The 15,781-nt window shown below is 41.5% G+C and overlaps 1 protein-coding gene across 1 annotated transcript; it reads right to left on the bottom strand.

Annotated features, from left to right (window-relative positions):
• Positions 1 to 9,151: 9,151 nt before the first annotated feature.
• On the bottom strand, positions 9,152 to 13,981 carry LOC139765360 (uncharacterized). The gene is made up of 2 exons (XM_071692740.1): positions 13,852 to 13,981; positions 9,152 to 11,611 (listed from the first exon to the last, which is right to left on the bottom strand). The coding sequence occupies exon 2, from the start codon at positions 11,580 to 11,582 to the stop codon at positions 10,122 to 10,124; it is 1,461 nt and encodes a 486-aa protein (XP_071548841.1). The 5' UTR covers positions 11,583 to 11,611; positions 13,852 to 13,981; the 3' UTR covers positions 9,152 to 10,121.
• Positions 13,982 to 15,781: the final 1,800 nt, after the last annotated feature.

Genomic DNA, 15,781 nt, shown 5'->3' with positions numbered 1-15,781 from the left:
CTCACCTCCCAATTGACTTGACCCTCAACCCTACTGTACCTAATAACCTTGCTCTTATTCACATTTACTCTTAACTTTCTTCTTTCACACACTTTACCAAACTCAGTCACCAGCTTCTGCAGTTTCTCACATGAATCAGCCACCAGCGCTGTATCATCAGCGAACAGCAACTGACTCACTTCCCAAGCTCTCTCATCCCCAACAGACTTCATACTTGCCCCTCTTTCCAAAACTCTTGCATTCACCTCCCTAACAACCCCATCCATAAACAAATTAAACAACCATGGAGACATCACACACCCCTGCCGCAAACCTACATTCACTGAGAACCAATCACTTTCCTCTCTTCCTACACGTACACATGCCTTACATCCTCGATAAAAACTTTTCACTGTTCTAACAACTTGCCTCCCACACCATATATTCTTAATACCTTCCACAGAGCATCTCTATCAACTCTATCATATGCCTTCTCCAGATCCATAAATGCTACATACAAATCCATTTGCTTTTCTAAGTATTTCTCACATACATTCTTCAAAGCAAACACCTGATCCACACATCCTCTACCACTTCTGAAACCACACTGCTCTTCCCCAATCTGATGCTCTGTTCATGTCTTCACCCTCTCAATCAATACCCTCCCATATAATTTACCAGGAATACTCAACAAACTTATACCTCTGTAATTTGAGCACTCACTCTTATCCCCTTTGCCTTTGTACAATGGCACTATGCACGCATTCCGCCAATCCTCAGGCACCTCACCATGAGTCATACATACATTAAATAACCTTACTAACCAGTCAGCAATACAGTCACCCCCTTTTTTAATAAATTCCACTGCAATACCATCCAAACCCGCTGCCTTGCCGGCTTTCATCTTCCGCAAAGCTTTTACTACCTCTTCTCTGTTTACCAAATCATTTTCCCTAACCCTCTCACTTTGCACACCACCTCGACCAAAACACCCTATATCTGCCACTCTATCATCAAACACATTCAACAAACCTTCAAAATACTCACTCCATCTCCTTCTCACATCACCACTACTTGTTATCACCTCCCCATTTGCGCCCTTCACTGAAGTTCCCATTTGCTCCCTTGTCTTACACACTTTATTTACCTCCTTCCAGAACATCTTTTTATTCTCCCTAAAATTTAATGATACTCTCTCACCCCAACTCTCATTTGCCCTTTTTATCACCTCTTGCACCTTTCTCTTGACCTCCTGTCTCTTTCTTTTATACGTCTCCCACTCAATTTCATTTTTTCCCTGCAAAAATCGTCCAAATGCCTCTCTCTTCTCTTTCACTAATACTCTTACTTCTTCATCCCACCACTCACTACCCTTTCTAATCAACCCACCTCCCACTCTTCTCATGCCACAAGCATCTTTTGCGCAATCCATCACTGATTCCCTAAATACATCCCATTCCTCCCCCACTCCCCTTACTTCCATTGTTCTCACCTTTTTCCATTCTGTACTCAGTCTCTCCTGGTACTTCCTCACACAAGTCTCCTTCCCAAGCTCACTTACTCTCACCACCCTCTTCACCCCAACATTCACTCTTCTTTTCTGAAAACCCATACAAATCTTCATTTTAGCCTCCACAAGATAATGATCAGACATCCCTCCAGTTGCACCTCTCAGCACATTAACATCCAAAAGTCTCTCTTTCGCACGCCTGTCAATTAACACGTAATCCAATAATGCTGTCTGGCCATCTCTCCTACTTACATAAGTATACTTATGTAAGTATACTTTTTCTAAATATTTCTCACAAACATTTTTCAAAGCAAACACCTGATGCACACATCCTCTACCACTTCTGAAAGCACACTGTTCTTCCCCAATCTGATGCTCTGTACATGCCTTCACCCTCTCAATCAATACCCTCCTATATAATTTTCCAGGAATACTCAACAAACTTATGCCTCTGTAGGTTGAACATTAAAATTTATCCCCTTTGCCTTTGTACAATGGCACTATGCATGCATTCCACCAATCCTCAGGCACTTCACTATGATCCATGCATACATTCAATATCCTCACCAACCAATTAACAACACAGTCATCCCCGTTTTTAATAAATTCCACTGCAATACCATCCAAACCCGCTACCTTGCCGCCTTTCATGTTCCGCAAAGCTATCACTACCTCTTCTCTGTTTACCAAACCATTCTTCCTTGACTATCTCACTTCGCACACCACCTTGACCAAAACACTGTTTATCTGCCACTTTATCTTCAAACACATTTAACAAACCTCCATCTCCTTCTCACTTCACCACTACTTGTTATTACTTCCCCATTAGCCCACTTCACAAACATTCCCATTTGTTCCCTTGTCTTATACATTTTATTTACCGCCTTCCGAAAAGTCTTTTTATTCATACTAAAATCTAATGATACTCTCTAACCTCAACTCTCATTTGCCTTCTTTTTCACCTCTTGCACCCTTCTCTTGACCTCCTGCCACTTTCTTTTATACATCTCCCAGTCATTTGCATTTCCCTGCAAAAATCATCCAAACGCCATCTCTCTTCTCTTTCACTAACACTCTTACTTCATCCCACCACTCACTACCCTTTCTTACCTTCCCACCTCCCACCTTTCTCAAGCCACAAGCATCTTGTGCACAAGCCATCACTGCTTCCCCAAATACATCCCATTCCTCTCCCACTCCCCATACTTCATTTGCTCACACCTTTTGCCATTCTGCAATCAGTCTCACCTTGGACTTCCTCACACAAGTCTCCTTTTCCAAGCTCGCTCACTCTCACCACTCTCTTCACCCCAACATTCTCTTCTTTTCTGAAAACCTCTACAAATCTTCATCTTTGCCTTCACAGGATAATGACCAGACATCCCTTCAGCTGCCCCTCTGAGCACATTAACTTCCAAAAGTCTCTCTTTCACATGCCTATCAATGAACATGTAATCTGATAATGCTCTCTGGCCATCTCTCCTACTTACATATGTATACTTATGTACATCTCTCTTTTTAAACCAGGTATTCCCGATCACCAATCCTTCTTCAGCACACAAATCTACAAGCTCTTCACCATTTCCATTTACAATACTGAACACCCCAGGTACACCAATTATACCCTAAACAGCCACATTACTCACCTTTGCATTCAAATCACCCATCACTATATCCCAGTTTCGTACATCAAAGCTGCTAACACACTCACTCAACTGCTCCCAAAACACTTGCCTCTCATGATCTTTCTTCTCATGACCAGGTTCAGTTTTACTCATATCAATCCAGAGTTTACTTTCTTACACTCTGTCACATACTCTAACAAATCCTGCTTCAGGAGTAGTGCTACTCCTTCCTTTGCTCTTGTCCTCTCACCAATCCCTGACTTTACTCCCAAGACATTCCCAAACCACTCTTCCCCATAACCCTTGAGCTTTATTTCACTCAGATCCAAAACATCCAGGTTCCTTTCCTCAAACATAGTGAAGGCTCCAGTCACCGACAAAGTCCACATCAAGGCCAGTTATTAACTATAATATAGAATTATGAAAGGGAAAAAGAAAAGACAAGGGAAACTATTTAAGAATTTCAAAGGGAGTGAAAATCCTATCTCTAAAAATGTGCCAGGTCACAGTTATAGGGAAAGACATAAGATGGAAAAGAGTTTCAAAGCTCGGATGTGTTGGGAAAGAAGTAGCTGTCAAAACGGGCCACCCTTGAGTTGCTGATTGCCACACAATAATCATGTGATGCAGCAGCTTGCCAAGTCTTGGGTGGTCTAGCTGGTGGTTGGGCCACACATGCAGTCAGCTCTCGAGAATAAAAATCAAACTGATACTTATAGAAGAGGGAAAGTGAACCAACACTGCAGTGTAGGGCAAGGGGGCCAAGTCTGGAAGTTAGCCTGGGACAGTTAGTAAGTCGACAGCTTTCGACTTACCTCTGTCAAGTAAGGATACAGAGCTAGAACCACCCCAAATGTAAGAGCAATACTCCACACAAGTACGATCAATTATTTGTATAAACAGGGCAACTGTTCGGATGAAATATCAGCATCTAAACAGAATCCCAGTTTCTTAGAGACAGATTTATCTATTTCTGTAGTGTGGGGTTTCCAAGAAAGAGTGGATGTTACAGTAATATCAAGTATGTTCACCAAATCGAGAGGTGGAATTACAGAACCATCAAAGGAGAGACAAGAGTTTTCAATAAAGGATGGGTAGAAACTGGGTCTTGGAGACATTAAACTTCACAAGATTTTGTTTACTCCACTGATATACCCAGTCCAAGTCTGAGTTTATTGAGGAAGCTGTGTCGAGGTGAGATGCAGATCGAGTGAGAGAAGAGGGAGCAGAATTGAAGGATGTGGATGAATGCAGTGTTGAGTCATCAGTACATGAATGCACTTGGTTTTTTGTGGAAGAAAGGAAATCGTTGATGAAAAGGAGAAATAGTGTAGAGGACAGGCCAGAATCTTTAGGGACATCGCTGTTGATGGAATAAGAAATGGGAGGTAGATTCATCAACAACCATAAAGATAGATCGGCCAGAGAAGAAGCCAAAGATTAAGGAACAAAGTGAGGGAGGGAAGCCAAAACAAAAAAGGAGCTTACAGATGACACACTCATTCAAAACCCTTAGTTATGTCAAGGGCAACTACACATGACTCCCTAAATCTTTCAGGAATGATGGCCAGACATTAGTAAGATAGGAAAGTATATCACCAAATGATCTTGCCTTATGGAAGTCATACTGGTGATCAGAGAGAAGACTGTGTTTTTGAGGTGTTTCAGGATGTTGGGAGTTGAGGATGGATTCTAAGCTTTGAAAATGGTAGATGTCAAATCGACAGGATGATAGTTTGAGGGGTTGACATGGTCATCCTTCCTCAGGATGAGATTATCAATGCAAGCTTCCAAGAAGAAGGAAAAGGTAATGGAACAGATGAACAAGTGCAGGTGCAAGGTCAGAGGCACACTCTTTCAGTACACAGGGATGGATGCCATTAGGACATAGCCTTGGTTGTGTCTACAAAGAGAAGTGCTTTTCAGACAATCCGAAACGAGATTACAGGAAGAGGCACAGGATTAGGAAGAGGGGCATCAGGGGGTGAAGGAGTGTTAGACTCATCCATGGTAGAGTTAGAGGAGAAACTGGAACCAAAAAGTGCTGCTTTATCTACAGGAGAGACTGACACAGTAATATCTGGATGGAGAAGTTAAGGAAAATTAGAGCAAGAGAAGTATAGTGATGACCTTAGCTAGAGACCACAAAGACCTATGGCTGGATGATGAGAAGTTATTGAACTTCCTTTGAATAAAGGAATGGTTTGCCTCATGGATAATGTACTTGCAATGATTACGGGTAGTGATAAATACTGAATGGGAGTCTTTCCAAGCCCAATGTGCCTGATCCTTGTCTTGAAGAAGAGGTCATCTTTGAGGAAAAAAGGATAGATGCTTCCATTCCATTTGGCGATGACAGAAGGTATATTACCAGTACTACTGCCAAGGTATTACCTGGGGATAGGAGAGAAAGAATACTTCTTGCGTATTCCCTGCAGTCATAGAAGATGACTAAAAGGGCTGGAAATCCTCCCCTCTAGTTTTACTTTTCCAAAAGAAGGAACAGAGCTGGGGACAGAGTGAGGAATTTTCCCCTCTAAGGTTCAGTCATATGTTCTTGAACACTACCTTGCTAACAAGGGAAATGGGGAGTATGTATGAAAAAAATGCCTGGGTATCGGGTGGGTTAGTGACAGCTGCTGAGTTTGCAAGCACTTCAGTGGTTATCAAGTTGCACTCCTTTGACCCAAGTAGCTGTCTTTTCTTTCTGCCTCACCCACACGTGGACGACTGGCATTCTGTCCACAAACAAACAATCTCACTTTGTCATACATAACACTTGACAACACTTAACTCACACAGCTCATTCTTCATAACTAAATTTCTCCTGTGGTGAGCACTATGCACTAGCCCTGCCTTTTGACAAAATGGTAGGAGCAACAGATAGAGGAAGTAGGTAGAAACATTTTGGCTGGAGCATTAGGTAGAAACATAAGGTAGGAGTAGTAGGTTGGAGCATTTGATAGTAGTAGTCAGTAGGAGCATTACATAGAAGCCTCTACAAACACTACACTAGAATTGCCCTCTTCTAGTGGCCTGTTAAGAGCAAGGCACTAAAGGCTAAGAGGTAGCACTGGAGTTCACTACTTATGGAGACTATTGCTCTGGCCATCCCCTTCAGGGAGTTCCAGTTAGAAATAGGCATCTGAAATATAGATAGACAGATACATACAAGGATCACCACATAAGAAACAGTCATGTACCCAAGGAAAGTCAGAAAAGAATTTTCTCAAGTTCTTCTAGTCAGCTCTGTTGAGGTGCTAATATTTACATCTGGAAAGGGCTGCTGGAGAGGTTGGTGCCATTAGAATAGATGCATTTATGAAAGTGTGATCAAAAGAACCAACTGGGGGAGGGGGGAGATTGTGTAGATACAGCAGGATGGATCAGAGGTTAAAAACAGTTCCAGAATATTCAGTGATCACAACAGTCAAGAATATAGATAGGGTGGGAGAAAAATTTTTTCTAGATCAATGAAAACAGATCATGTGGGCTTCAATCCCCCCACCATCTATATGGGACGAATTCAACCACTATCTATGGTGAACGTTGAAATCCTGAAGGTAGAGGATCTCAGTTTGTGGGTGAGAAGATGCTACTGTCTCGTGGCAAGAATTTACATAGTTGAGGAACGATAAAAAAAAATTTGTGAAATTAGTAGTAAGTGACACAGAGGGATAGTGTGGTAGACTGGAGACAAACCTTTAGGCAAATAAAGTTTGGGAACTCAAGGTCCTATCTCTCTCCCTTTTATTACTTAATCAAAAAATTCTCACACACATTGCTTGCAAACATTTCATTTCCAACACATCCACCCTCCTTTGCACACCCTCATCTACAGCCCATTCCTCAGTTTCATATATTATTGTTGGGACTCCTATACCTTCAAACATACCCATTTTTGCCCGCCCAGACAACTACCTCTCTCCACATATTTTCAATTTGCCAGTCCTAGGACTCACTTCCTCTTCCATGGTTACATTCACTGCCATGTGCACTCTCAGGTGTCCAAAACACTTCAATTTCTCCAATTTTTTCTCCATTCAAACCTAGAAACCTGTCCCTCAAAGCTGTTAGACCTACTAACCTACCTTTCATTCACATTCACTCTCAACCTCCTCCTCTCTGTTTAAACACTAACAAACTCAATCACCAGCTTCTGAACTTTCTCATTTAAATCCGTCACCAGTGCAGCAGCATTGGCAAATATCAACTGACTTACTTCCTAAGCCCCATCATCCCCTACAGATTGTGCATACTCACCCCTCACTATCCTATCCATAAACAAATTAAACAGCAATGGTGACATCAGACACCCTTGCTGCAGCCCAACCATCATTTGAAACCACTCACTCTCCTCCCTTCCTATTCATAAACATATCTTATACCCTTGATAAAAACTTCTCACTGCTTATTAATGTTTTCTTCCTACACCATATATACTTAAAACCTTGCACATGGTATCTCCATCAACCCTGTCATATGCTTTCATCATATTCATAAATGCCACATGCAAATCCTTCTGTTTCTCTGACTTTTCTCACACACATTCATTGACAAAAACACCTGATCCACAAATCCTTTAACACTTCTGAAACCACAGTGCTCCTCCCCAGTCTGATGCTTTGTATATTCCTTCCCCCTCTTAATCGATACCCTCCCATACAACTTACCAGGTACACATAACAAGCTTATATCTCTCTAGCTTGAACACTCAACTTTGTACCCCTTGCCTTTATACATACAAAAGCATTCTGCAAACACTCAGGCACCTCACCATGATTCATACACAAGGTGAAAATCATAACTTACCAATCAACAACAGTCACCCCTTTCTTATAAATTCAACTCCAATACCATCCACTCCAGCTGCCTTACCGCATTTCATCTCATGTAAGGCTTTCACCACCACTTCTTTCTTTACCAGACCACTCTTCATAGCTCTCTCACTTTGCATGCCACCCAAACCAAACATCCTCTCATCAAACACACTCAAAGGTCCTTCAAAATGCTCTCCATCTCCTCACTTAATCATCATCTATCACCACTTCCCCACTTGCCCCCTTCTACAATGTTCCCATTTGTTTTCTTACTTTTCACACACTATCAACCTTCCAAAACATCTTAATCTCCCTGAAGTTTACTGATACTCAACCCAGATCTCATTTGTCCTTTTTTCAACCCTTGCAGCTCCTCTTGACCTCACGCTGCTTTCGCTTATATCTCCCCCCAATCGTTTGCACTCCTTCCCACTACCATTATATACCTCTCTTTTCTCTTTCACTAGCAATGTCACTTCTTCATCTCACCACTTACTACACTGTTCAATCTGCACGCCTACCAAATTATGCATGTCATGTGCATCTCTCGAATATGCCGGCACTGCTCCCGTAAATATCTCCTATTCCCCTAGCTTTGTTTGTACTCATATTTTACCATTCTACACTGGATCTCTCTTGGAATTTTTTCACACAACTCTTTTCCAAGCTTATGCTCTCACCACTTTATTCTCATCCATAATGTTTCCTATGTTCTGAAAACCATTACAAATCTACACTCTTGCTCCACACCATGTTCAATATCTATTGTGTTTTCCAACATTACATTAACACCTTAAAATCAATACTGTACTGTACTCATAATCAGAAGATACTTTCAGTGCATACCTAAACAGGTAAAGTACTGAGGTTGGTTCATAGCTAAACAGGTAAAGCACTGAAGAAGATTCATGTTTCTAAAGATATGAACAGATTCCATCACGCACTTGGCCATGCAATATTACACAGCTGAAATTAGTACATTTCAACATTAAAAATACATTTGTCTCATATAATTCAACAGAATCTGTGAAAACTAAACCCAGTTGCCAATATTTACCTTGAAGATGAATATCATAGTCGAAATACACTGATGTTACATGTAAAATCACCTAGTCAAGTATGATCTGGAATTCAATCTTTATGTGATAATAAAGGATATGCAACAACAGTTTGCAAGTGGAAACAGTATCAATCACAAATATTTCAAATAACAAAAATAAGGTAACATAGAATAAAGTTCTCATAAATTTCTAGTGATTCTTTATGTACTTTAGCTACATTTCCCTGATATACATAACCCTCACTACTATAATCATATTTACCAACAGAGAACAGGTATAGAACACTAAATCCTGTTCTGCTCCTTATATTCTATTCTTTAAAAGCTACATTACCTTTACAAAACAATTTCACTCTGTATTCAAAGCCCATCTTGTGGAGCTAAACTTGTAACTGGTAAATTTACCGAGTAGGAGTAGCAATGATTTAACTTATAGCTTTAAGGAAAATAAATGTATCAATGGGCTCAAAGCTGAGTAGATGTGATCTAGACTGGGTAATCATGATTTTGAGCAATACTTCTATCTTAAAGAAAAGTAAATGTAAGGGAAGTGCTATTTTCTAGGAAACAGGGGTGCATATGATGGTGAAATACTCATATAGATCAAGAAAAGCTTTGAAAATCTCAATTAACTTCACCATAGGATCAAGACTTACCTTTATCATAGCTGAAGCATAACTAGTACTATAAATCAAGAGAAGGTTTGACAATCTCAAGTAACTTCACCATAGGGTCAAGACTTACCTTTGCTAAGTTGAAGCATAACTACAACATTTGTGTGAGCTTCCTTCTGGTGTCGTGGTTGTATGTAACACGAGGAAGTAAACCCACTCAGCAACTACAAACACAGCCAATGAACAGTTCCTCCTACAAGTGAATGTAACACACTAGAATTCACATACTTTTTTCTAAATAACAAGAGAAGTCCAATTTACTTCCGATTGTAGTAGCTTTGCATACAAGGTGATTTAGTTTGGCAATGCTTGTGGTACAATAAAAGTTGGAAAGCATGGTTTGCAGCATTATACTTGATCAAAATATATCAAATTACATAGTAAGAATAGTTGGGTTATTAACTAATGTGAAAGGTAAAACACTTCAAAAAAAATCAAGATGACATGACAACCTCACCTAACCTCCCACAGTAGCCAAGATGTCCAGCTGAAATTTACCAACGATAAATTGGTTTGGTGCTTGTGTGTTGAGGGTGAGTGGCTGCTGGTGGTGGGTTGAGAGTGAGTGGCTGCTGGTAGTGGGTTGAGAGTGAGTGGCTGCTGGTGGTGGGTTAAGAGTAAGTGGCTGCTGGTGGTGGGTTGAGGGTAAGTGGCTGCTGGCGGTGGGTTGAGAGTGACTGGTTGCTGGTGGTGAGTTGAGAGTGAGTGGCTCTTGGTGGTGAGTTGAGAGTGAGTGGCTGCTGGTGATGGGTTGAGAGTGAGTGGCTGCTGGTGGTGGGTTGAGAGTGAGTGGCTGCTGGTGGTGGGTTGAGAGTGAGTGGCTGCTGGTGGTGGGTTGGGGGTGAGTGGCTGGTGATGGTGGTGGTGGGGGGGGAGGGGGGCTGAGAGTGAGTGGCTGCTGGTGGTGGGTTGAGAGTGAGTGGCTGCTGGTGGTGGGTTGAGGGTGAGTGGCTGCTGGTGGTGGGTTGAGAGTGAGTGGCTGCTGGTGGTGGGTTGAGAGTGAGTGGCTGCTGGTGGTGGGTTGAGAGTGAGTGGCTGCTGGTGGTGGGATGAGAGAGTGGCTGCTGGTGGGGGGCTGAGAGTGAATGGCTGCTGGTGTTGGGTTGAGTGACTGGCTGCTGGTGGTGGGTTGAGAGTGCATGGCTGCTGGTGGTGGGATGAGAGTGAGTGGCTGCTGGTGGTGGGTCGAGAGTGTGTGGCTACTGGTGGTGGGTTGAGTGAGTGGCTGCTGGTGGTGGGTTGAGAGTGAGTGGCTGCTGGTGGTGGGATGAGGGTGAGTGGCTGCTGGCGGTGGGTTGAGAGTGAATGGCTGCTGGTGGTGGGTTGAGAGTGCGTGGCTTCTGGTGGTGGGTTGAGTGACTGGCTGCTAGTGGTGGGCTGAGAGTGAGTGGCTGCTGGTGGTGAGTTAAGAGTGAGTGGCTGCTGGTGGTGGGTTGAGAGTGAGTGGCTGCTGGCGGTGGGTTGAGAGTGAGTGGCTGCTGGTGGTGGGTTGAAAGTGTGTGGCTGCTGGTGGTGGGATGAGAGTGAGTGGCTGCTGGTGATGGGTTGAAAGTGAGTGGCTGCTGGTGATGGGTTGAGAGTGAGTGGCTGCTGGTGGTGGGTTGAGAGTAAGTGGCTGCTGGTGGTGGGTTGAGAGTGAGTGGCTGCTGGTGGTGGGTTGAGAGTGAGTGGCTGCTGGTGGTGGGTTGAGAGTGAGTGGCTGCTGGTGGTGGGTTGAGAGTGAGTGGCTGCTGGTGGTGGATTGAGAGTGAGTGGCTGCTGGTGGTGAGTTGAGAGTGAGTGGCTGCTGGTGGTGAGTTGAGAGTGAGTGGCTGCTGGTGATGGGTTGAGAGTGAGTGGCTGCTGGTGGTGGGTTGAGAGTGAGTGGCTGCTGGTGGAGAAGTTGGAGAGTGGCAGACGTGTGGATGTCCACATTCACCTGCAGGACACACAACCACACACACCTGGAAATGATATATTTGGACCTAAATACTAGAATATTTAAATAAGGTTTTCACCAATTCTGTTGATTTTCTCTAAGTGTATTAACTATTTCTATATTTGCACCACATTATCCCTGATATAAATAGTAATCAATATATCTTTGGCAATATAAATATAAAGAACGTAATTATTTGAATCATGCTCTTCAATTGTTACTGTATTTAAATCCAACACTAAAAACTACAAACTTAATTGGAATGCTGAGCAGGTCTACATAAAGACTAAAATACAACATAGATATGGAAAACAATGGAGTCCACTCACAATACATATATCTCTTCCAATACACATGTATGGTATACAAAGTCAGCTACCTAAAATTATATCAATTATAGCAGTATTCTAAAAAATATCATGAGAATATTATTGGATATAATGAACAGAATGCATTTCACTTTGCCATTTTGGAAAGTTTAGCCGTAAATACCAGGAGTCATCAATATGGATGATAGTTTATCATTACAATTCACCAGCTGGCTGCCTTATGGGTAAGAAGAACAATCATTTGGCTGGATTCAATTACCTAAACTTTGTGTGGTTTTGAATTTAATGCTGTATGCTCTGGTGATTCTTAATAATCTAAAAAATATGATATATTTTTAAAGATTGTGAAACAAAATCATTAAAGGAGAAAGTTGAAAGTGAATGTCAATAAAAGCAATGTTATTAGGTTTAGCAGGGTTGAGGGACAGGTTAGGTAGGATGTCAGTTGGAACAGAACAAAATCGGAAGTGATTTACATATGTGAGAGTGGAAAAGGCAGTGCACTAAATGGAACCATGGAAGTGAAAGCGTGCACCAAATGGAACCATGGAAGTGAAAGTGTGCACCAAATGGAACCATGGAAGTGAAAGCAAGTCATAGGGTTGAGAAGGGAGGCAAAGGTTAATGGAGCATAATGTGAGGAAAGAGAGAATGTTATCTGAAACAGCAAAAATGTTTGTAGGAATAGTAGTTCCAACAATAAATGTGCGGCATGGGCCATGGATAAGGCTGTGTGGAGGAGGGTGGATGTGATGGAAATGAGATGTTTGAGGACAATATGTGGTGTGAGGTGGTTTGATTGAGTAAGTAATGAAAGGGTAAGAGAGATGTGTGGTCATAAAAAGTTTGGTTGAGAAAGCAGAAGGTGAGCTGAGATGGTGTAGACATATGCAGACAATAAGGGAGGAAAGGTTGACAAAGAGGATATATGTGCCAGAAGTGGAAGGATATGGTGAACAGAAAGACTAAATTGGAGATGGAAGGATGGAGTAGAAAAAATTTCGAGTGACTGAGGCCTAAATATGCAGGAAGGTGAATGGCATCCAAGGGATAGTAAATTGGAACAATGCAGTATACTGAGGTCGATGTGCTGAATTTACCCTCAGCTTTCTTCATTTACACACTTTACCAAACTCAGTCACCAGCTTCTGCAGTTTCTCACCCGAATCAGCCACACTTCATCGTCTATTTCCTTGCCCTACCTTGCTGATACGGGAAACGGCGGTTAAGTACATTTAATATAATACTTCCATGAAAATACGTCAGACTTTATCCCAATATCATATCTTCTCAAGTTGTTGTGAAAAGAAGGTCCTGCTCATTGTTACCAAAGATAAAAGGATTTTTCTTTGCCAATGCCATGAAATGAATCCTGACTACATACTGTAAATTTGACACAAAATTCAGTTTCGTGTACTGTATGTTATTTCAGTTTCAAGCTTTGTTTTCAAAATATCACTATTCAGAGCTCCACCATAAAAGAAAATTAACAAAATGTTTCCACTTTTTAATTAGTTCCTTGACTATGAATGCTAATGCATGATTTGCCAAATTGTCTGACCTTCCAAGTTCTCCAAAATATTCCCTCCCAATGATAGAATCTGTTCTCTCATTATCAAATTCATATTGCATAACACTCATGCCATTAAAAATAATGCCACAAAATTTTCCCTGTGTTGATCCTCCCAGCTTTATCTTTCAACATACTTAGTGTATGGGTAATATAACCTACATTCATATCAATTCTGCATAACCATCTTTCCAATATACCTACAAAAGTTAAAGCAAAAATATTGCAAAGATATCTGTGGGCTTTAGGATTCTGGAAGTGGGTATCTAAAACAAAACTTTTTGTTGTCATAACTTTTTTTTTGTACTTTGAACACTTTACCATAACCCTAGAAAAAGTCTAAAACATTATGGAGAAGGTACATACCTTGAAGCATTTCCTATCCAATTTTCAGAAGTGCATATTCTAAATGAAATAATCTGAAGCTGTTTTTTAATCCCTTTATCATTGTTCTGCATTTCTTTACTACTTTTGCTGTTGGTGACATCTTTTTATTGCTCCTGAAATAATTGTAATAGATAATTTGGATTATATTTATTTTCCTACGTTTAGTCACTGTCTCCCGCATTAGTGAGGTAGCGCAGAGAAACAGACAAATGAATGGCCCAACCCACCCACATACACATGTATATACGTATACATTTTATATACATACACATGCACATATATATACATATACATTTTAACATATACATACATTTTTTTATTTTTTTTTTATTATACTTTGTCGCTGTCTCCCACGTTTGCGAGGTAGCGCAAGGAAACAGACGAAAGAAATGGCCCAACCCCCCCCATACACATGTATATACATACGTCCACACACGCAAATATACATACCTACACAGCTTTCCATGCCTTGATTCAATCCACTGACAGCACGTCAACCCCGGTATACCACATCGCTCCAATTCACTCTATTCCTTGCCCTCCTCTCACCCTCCTGCATGTTCAGGCCCCGATCACACAAAATCTTTTTCACTCCATCTTTCCACCTCCAATTTGGTCTCCCTCTTCTCCTTGTTCCCTCCACCTCCGACACATATATCCTCTTGGTCAATCTTTCCTCACTCATCCTCTCCATGTGCCCAAACCACTTCAAAACACCCTCTTCTGCTCTCTCAACCACGCTCTTTTTATTTCCACACATCTCTCTTACCCTTACGTTACTCACTCGATCAAACCACCTCACACCACACATTGTCCTCAAACATCTCATTTCCACCACATCCATCCTCCTGCACACAACTCTATCCATAGCCCACGCCTCGCAACCATACAACATTGTTGGAACCACTATTCCTTCAAACATACCCATTTTTGCTTTCTGAGATAATGTTCTCGACTTCCACACATTCTTCAAGGCTCCCAGAATTTTCGCCCCCTCCCCCACCCTATGATCCACTTCCGCTTCCATGGTTCCATCCGCTGCCAGATCCACTCCCAGATATCTAAAACACTTCACTTCCTCCAGTTTTTCTCCATTCAAACTCACCTCCCAATTGACTTGACCCTCAACCCTACTGTACCTAATAACCTTGCTCTTATTTACATTTACTCTTAACTTTCTTCTTCCACACACTTTACCAAACTCAGTCACCAGCTTCTGCAGTTTCTCACATGAATCAGCCACCAGCGCTGTATCATCAGCGAACAGCAACTGACTCACTTCCCAAGCTCTCTCATCCCCAACAGACTTCATACTTGCCCCTCTTTCCAAAACTCTTGCATTTACCTGCCTAACAACCCCATCCATAAACAAATTAAACAACCATGGAGACATCATACACCCCTGCCGCAAACCTACATTCACTGAGAACCAATCACTTTCCTCTCTTCCTACACGTACACATGCCTTACATCCTCGATAAAAACTTTTCACTGCTTCCAACAACTTTCCTCCTGCACCATATATTCTTAATACCTTCCACAGAGCATCTCTATCAACTCTATCATATGCCTTCTCCAGATCCATAAATGCTACATACAAATCCATTTGCTTTTCTAAGTATTTCTCACATACATTCTTCAAAGCAAACACCTGATCCACACATCCTCTACCACTTCTGAAACCACACTGCCACATACATATAAATACATAATTTGGAAATACCACTAAAACTAAGAGAGACTCTAGATAAAATATATACTTTAGATTAAGCAAATTAATGTAAGTCATAATACACTACCCCTGCTTTCATAAAGAAAAAGGAACAGATAAAAGCAAAAAAGTTTGAAGGATTGTATCCATGGTGTGTAAATCATGGAAAGACTATATAAACAAAGACTGTGATATTTC

This window comes from Panulirus ornatus, chromosome 54 (genome assembly GCF_036320965.1).
Source record: "Panulirus ornatus isolate Po-2019 chromosome 54, ASM3632096v1, whole genome shotgun sequence".
In the NCBI taxonomy this organism is placed as follows: domain Eukaryota; kingdom Metazoa; phylum Arthropoda; class Malacostraca; order Decapoda; family Palinuridae; genus Panulirus; species Panulirus ornatus.
This window is presented reverse-complemented; position numbering and strand designations above follow the sequence as displayed.

Coding starts and splice junctions, on each gene's coding strand:
- LOC139765360 (XM_071692740.1), bottom strand. CDS start 11,582: ATGTGGACATCCACACGTCTGCCACTCTCCAACTTCTCCACCAGCAGC.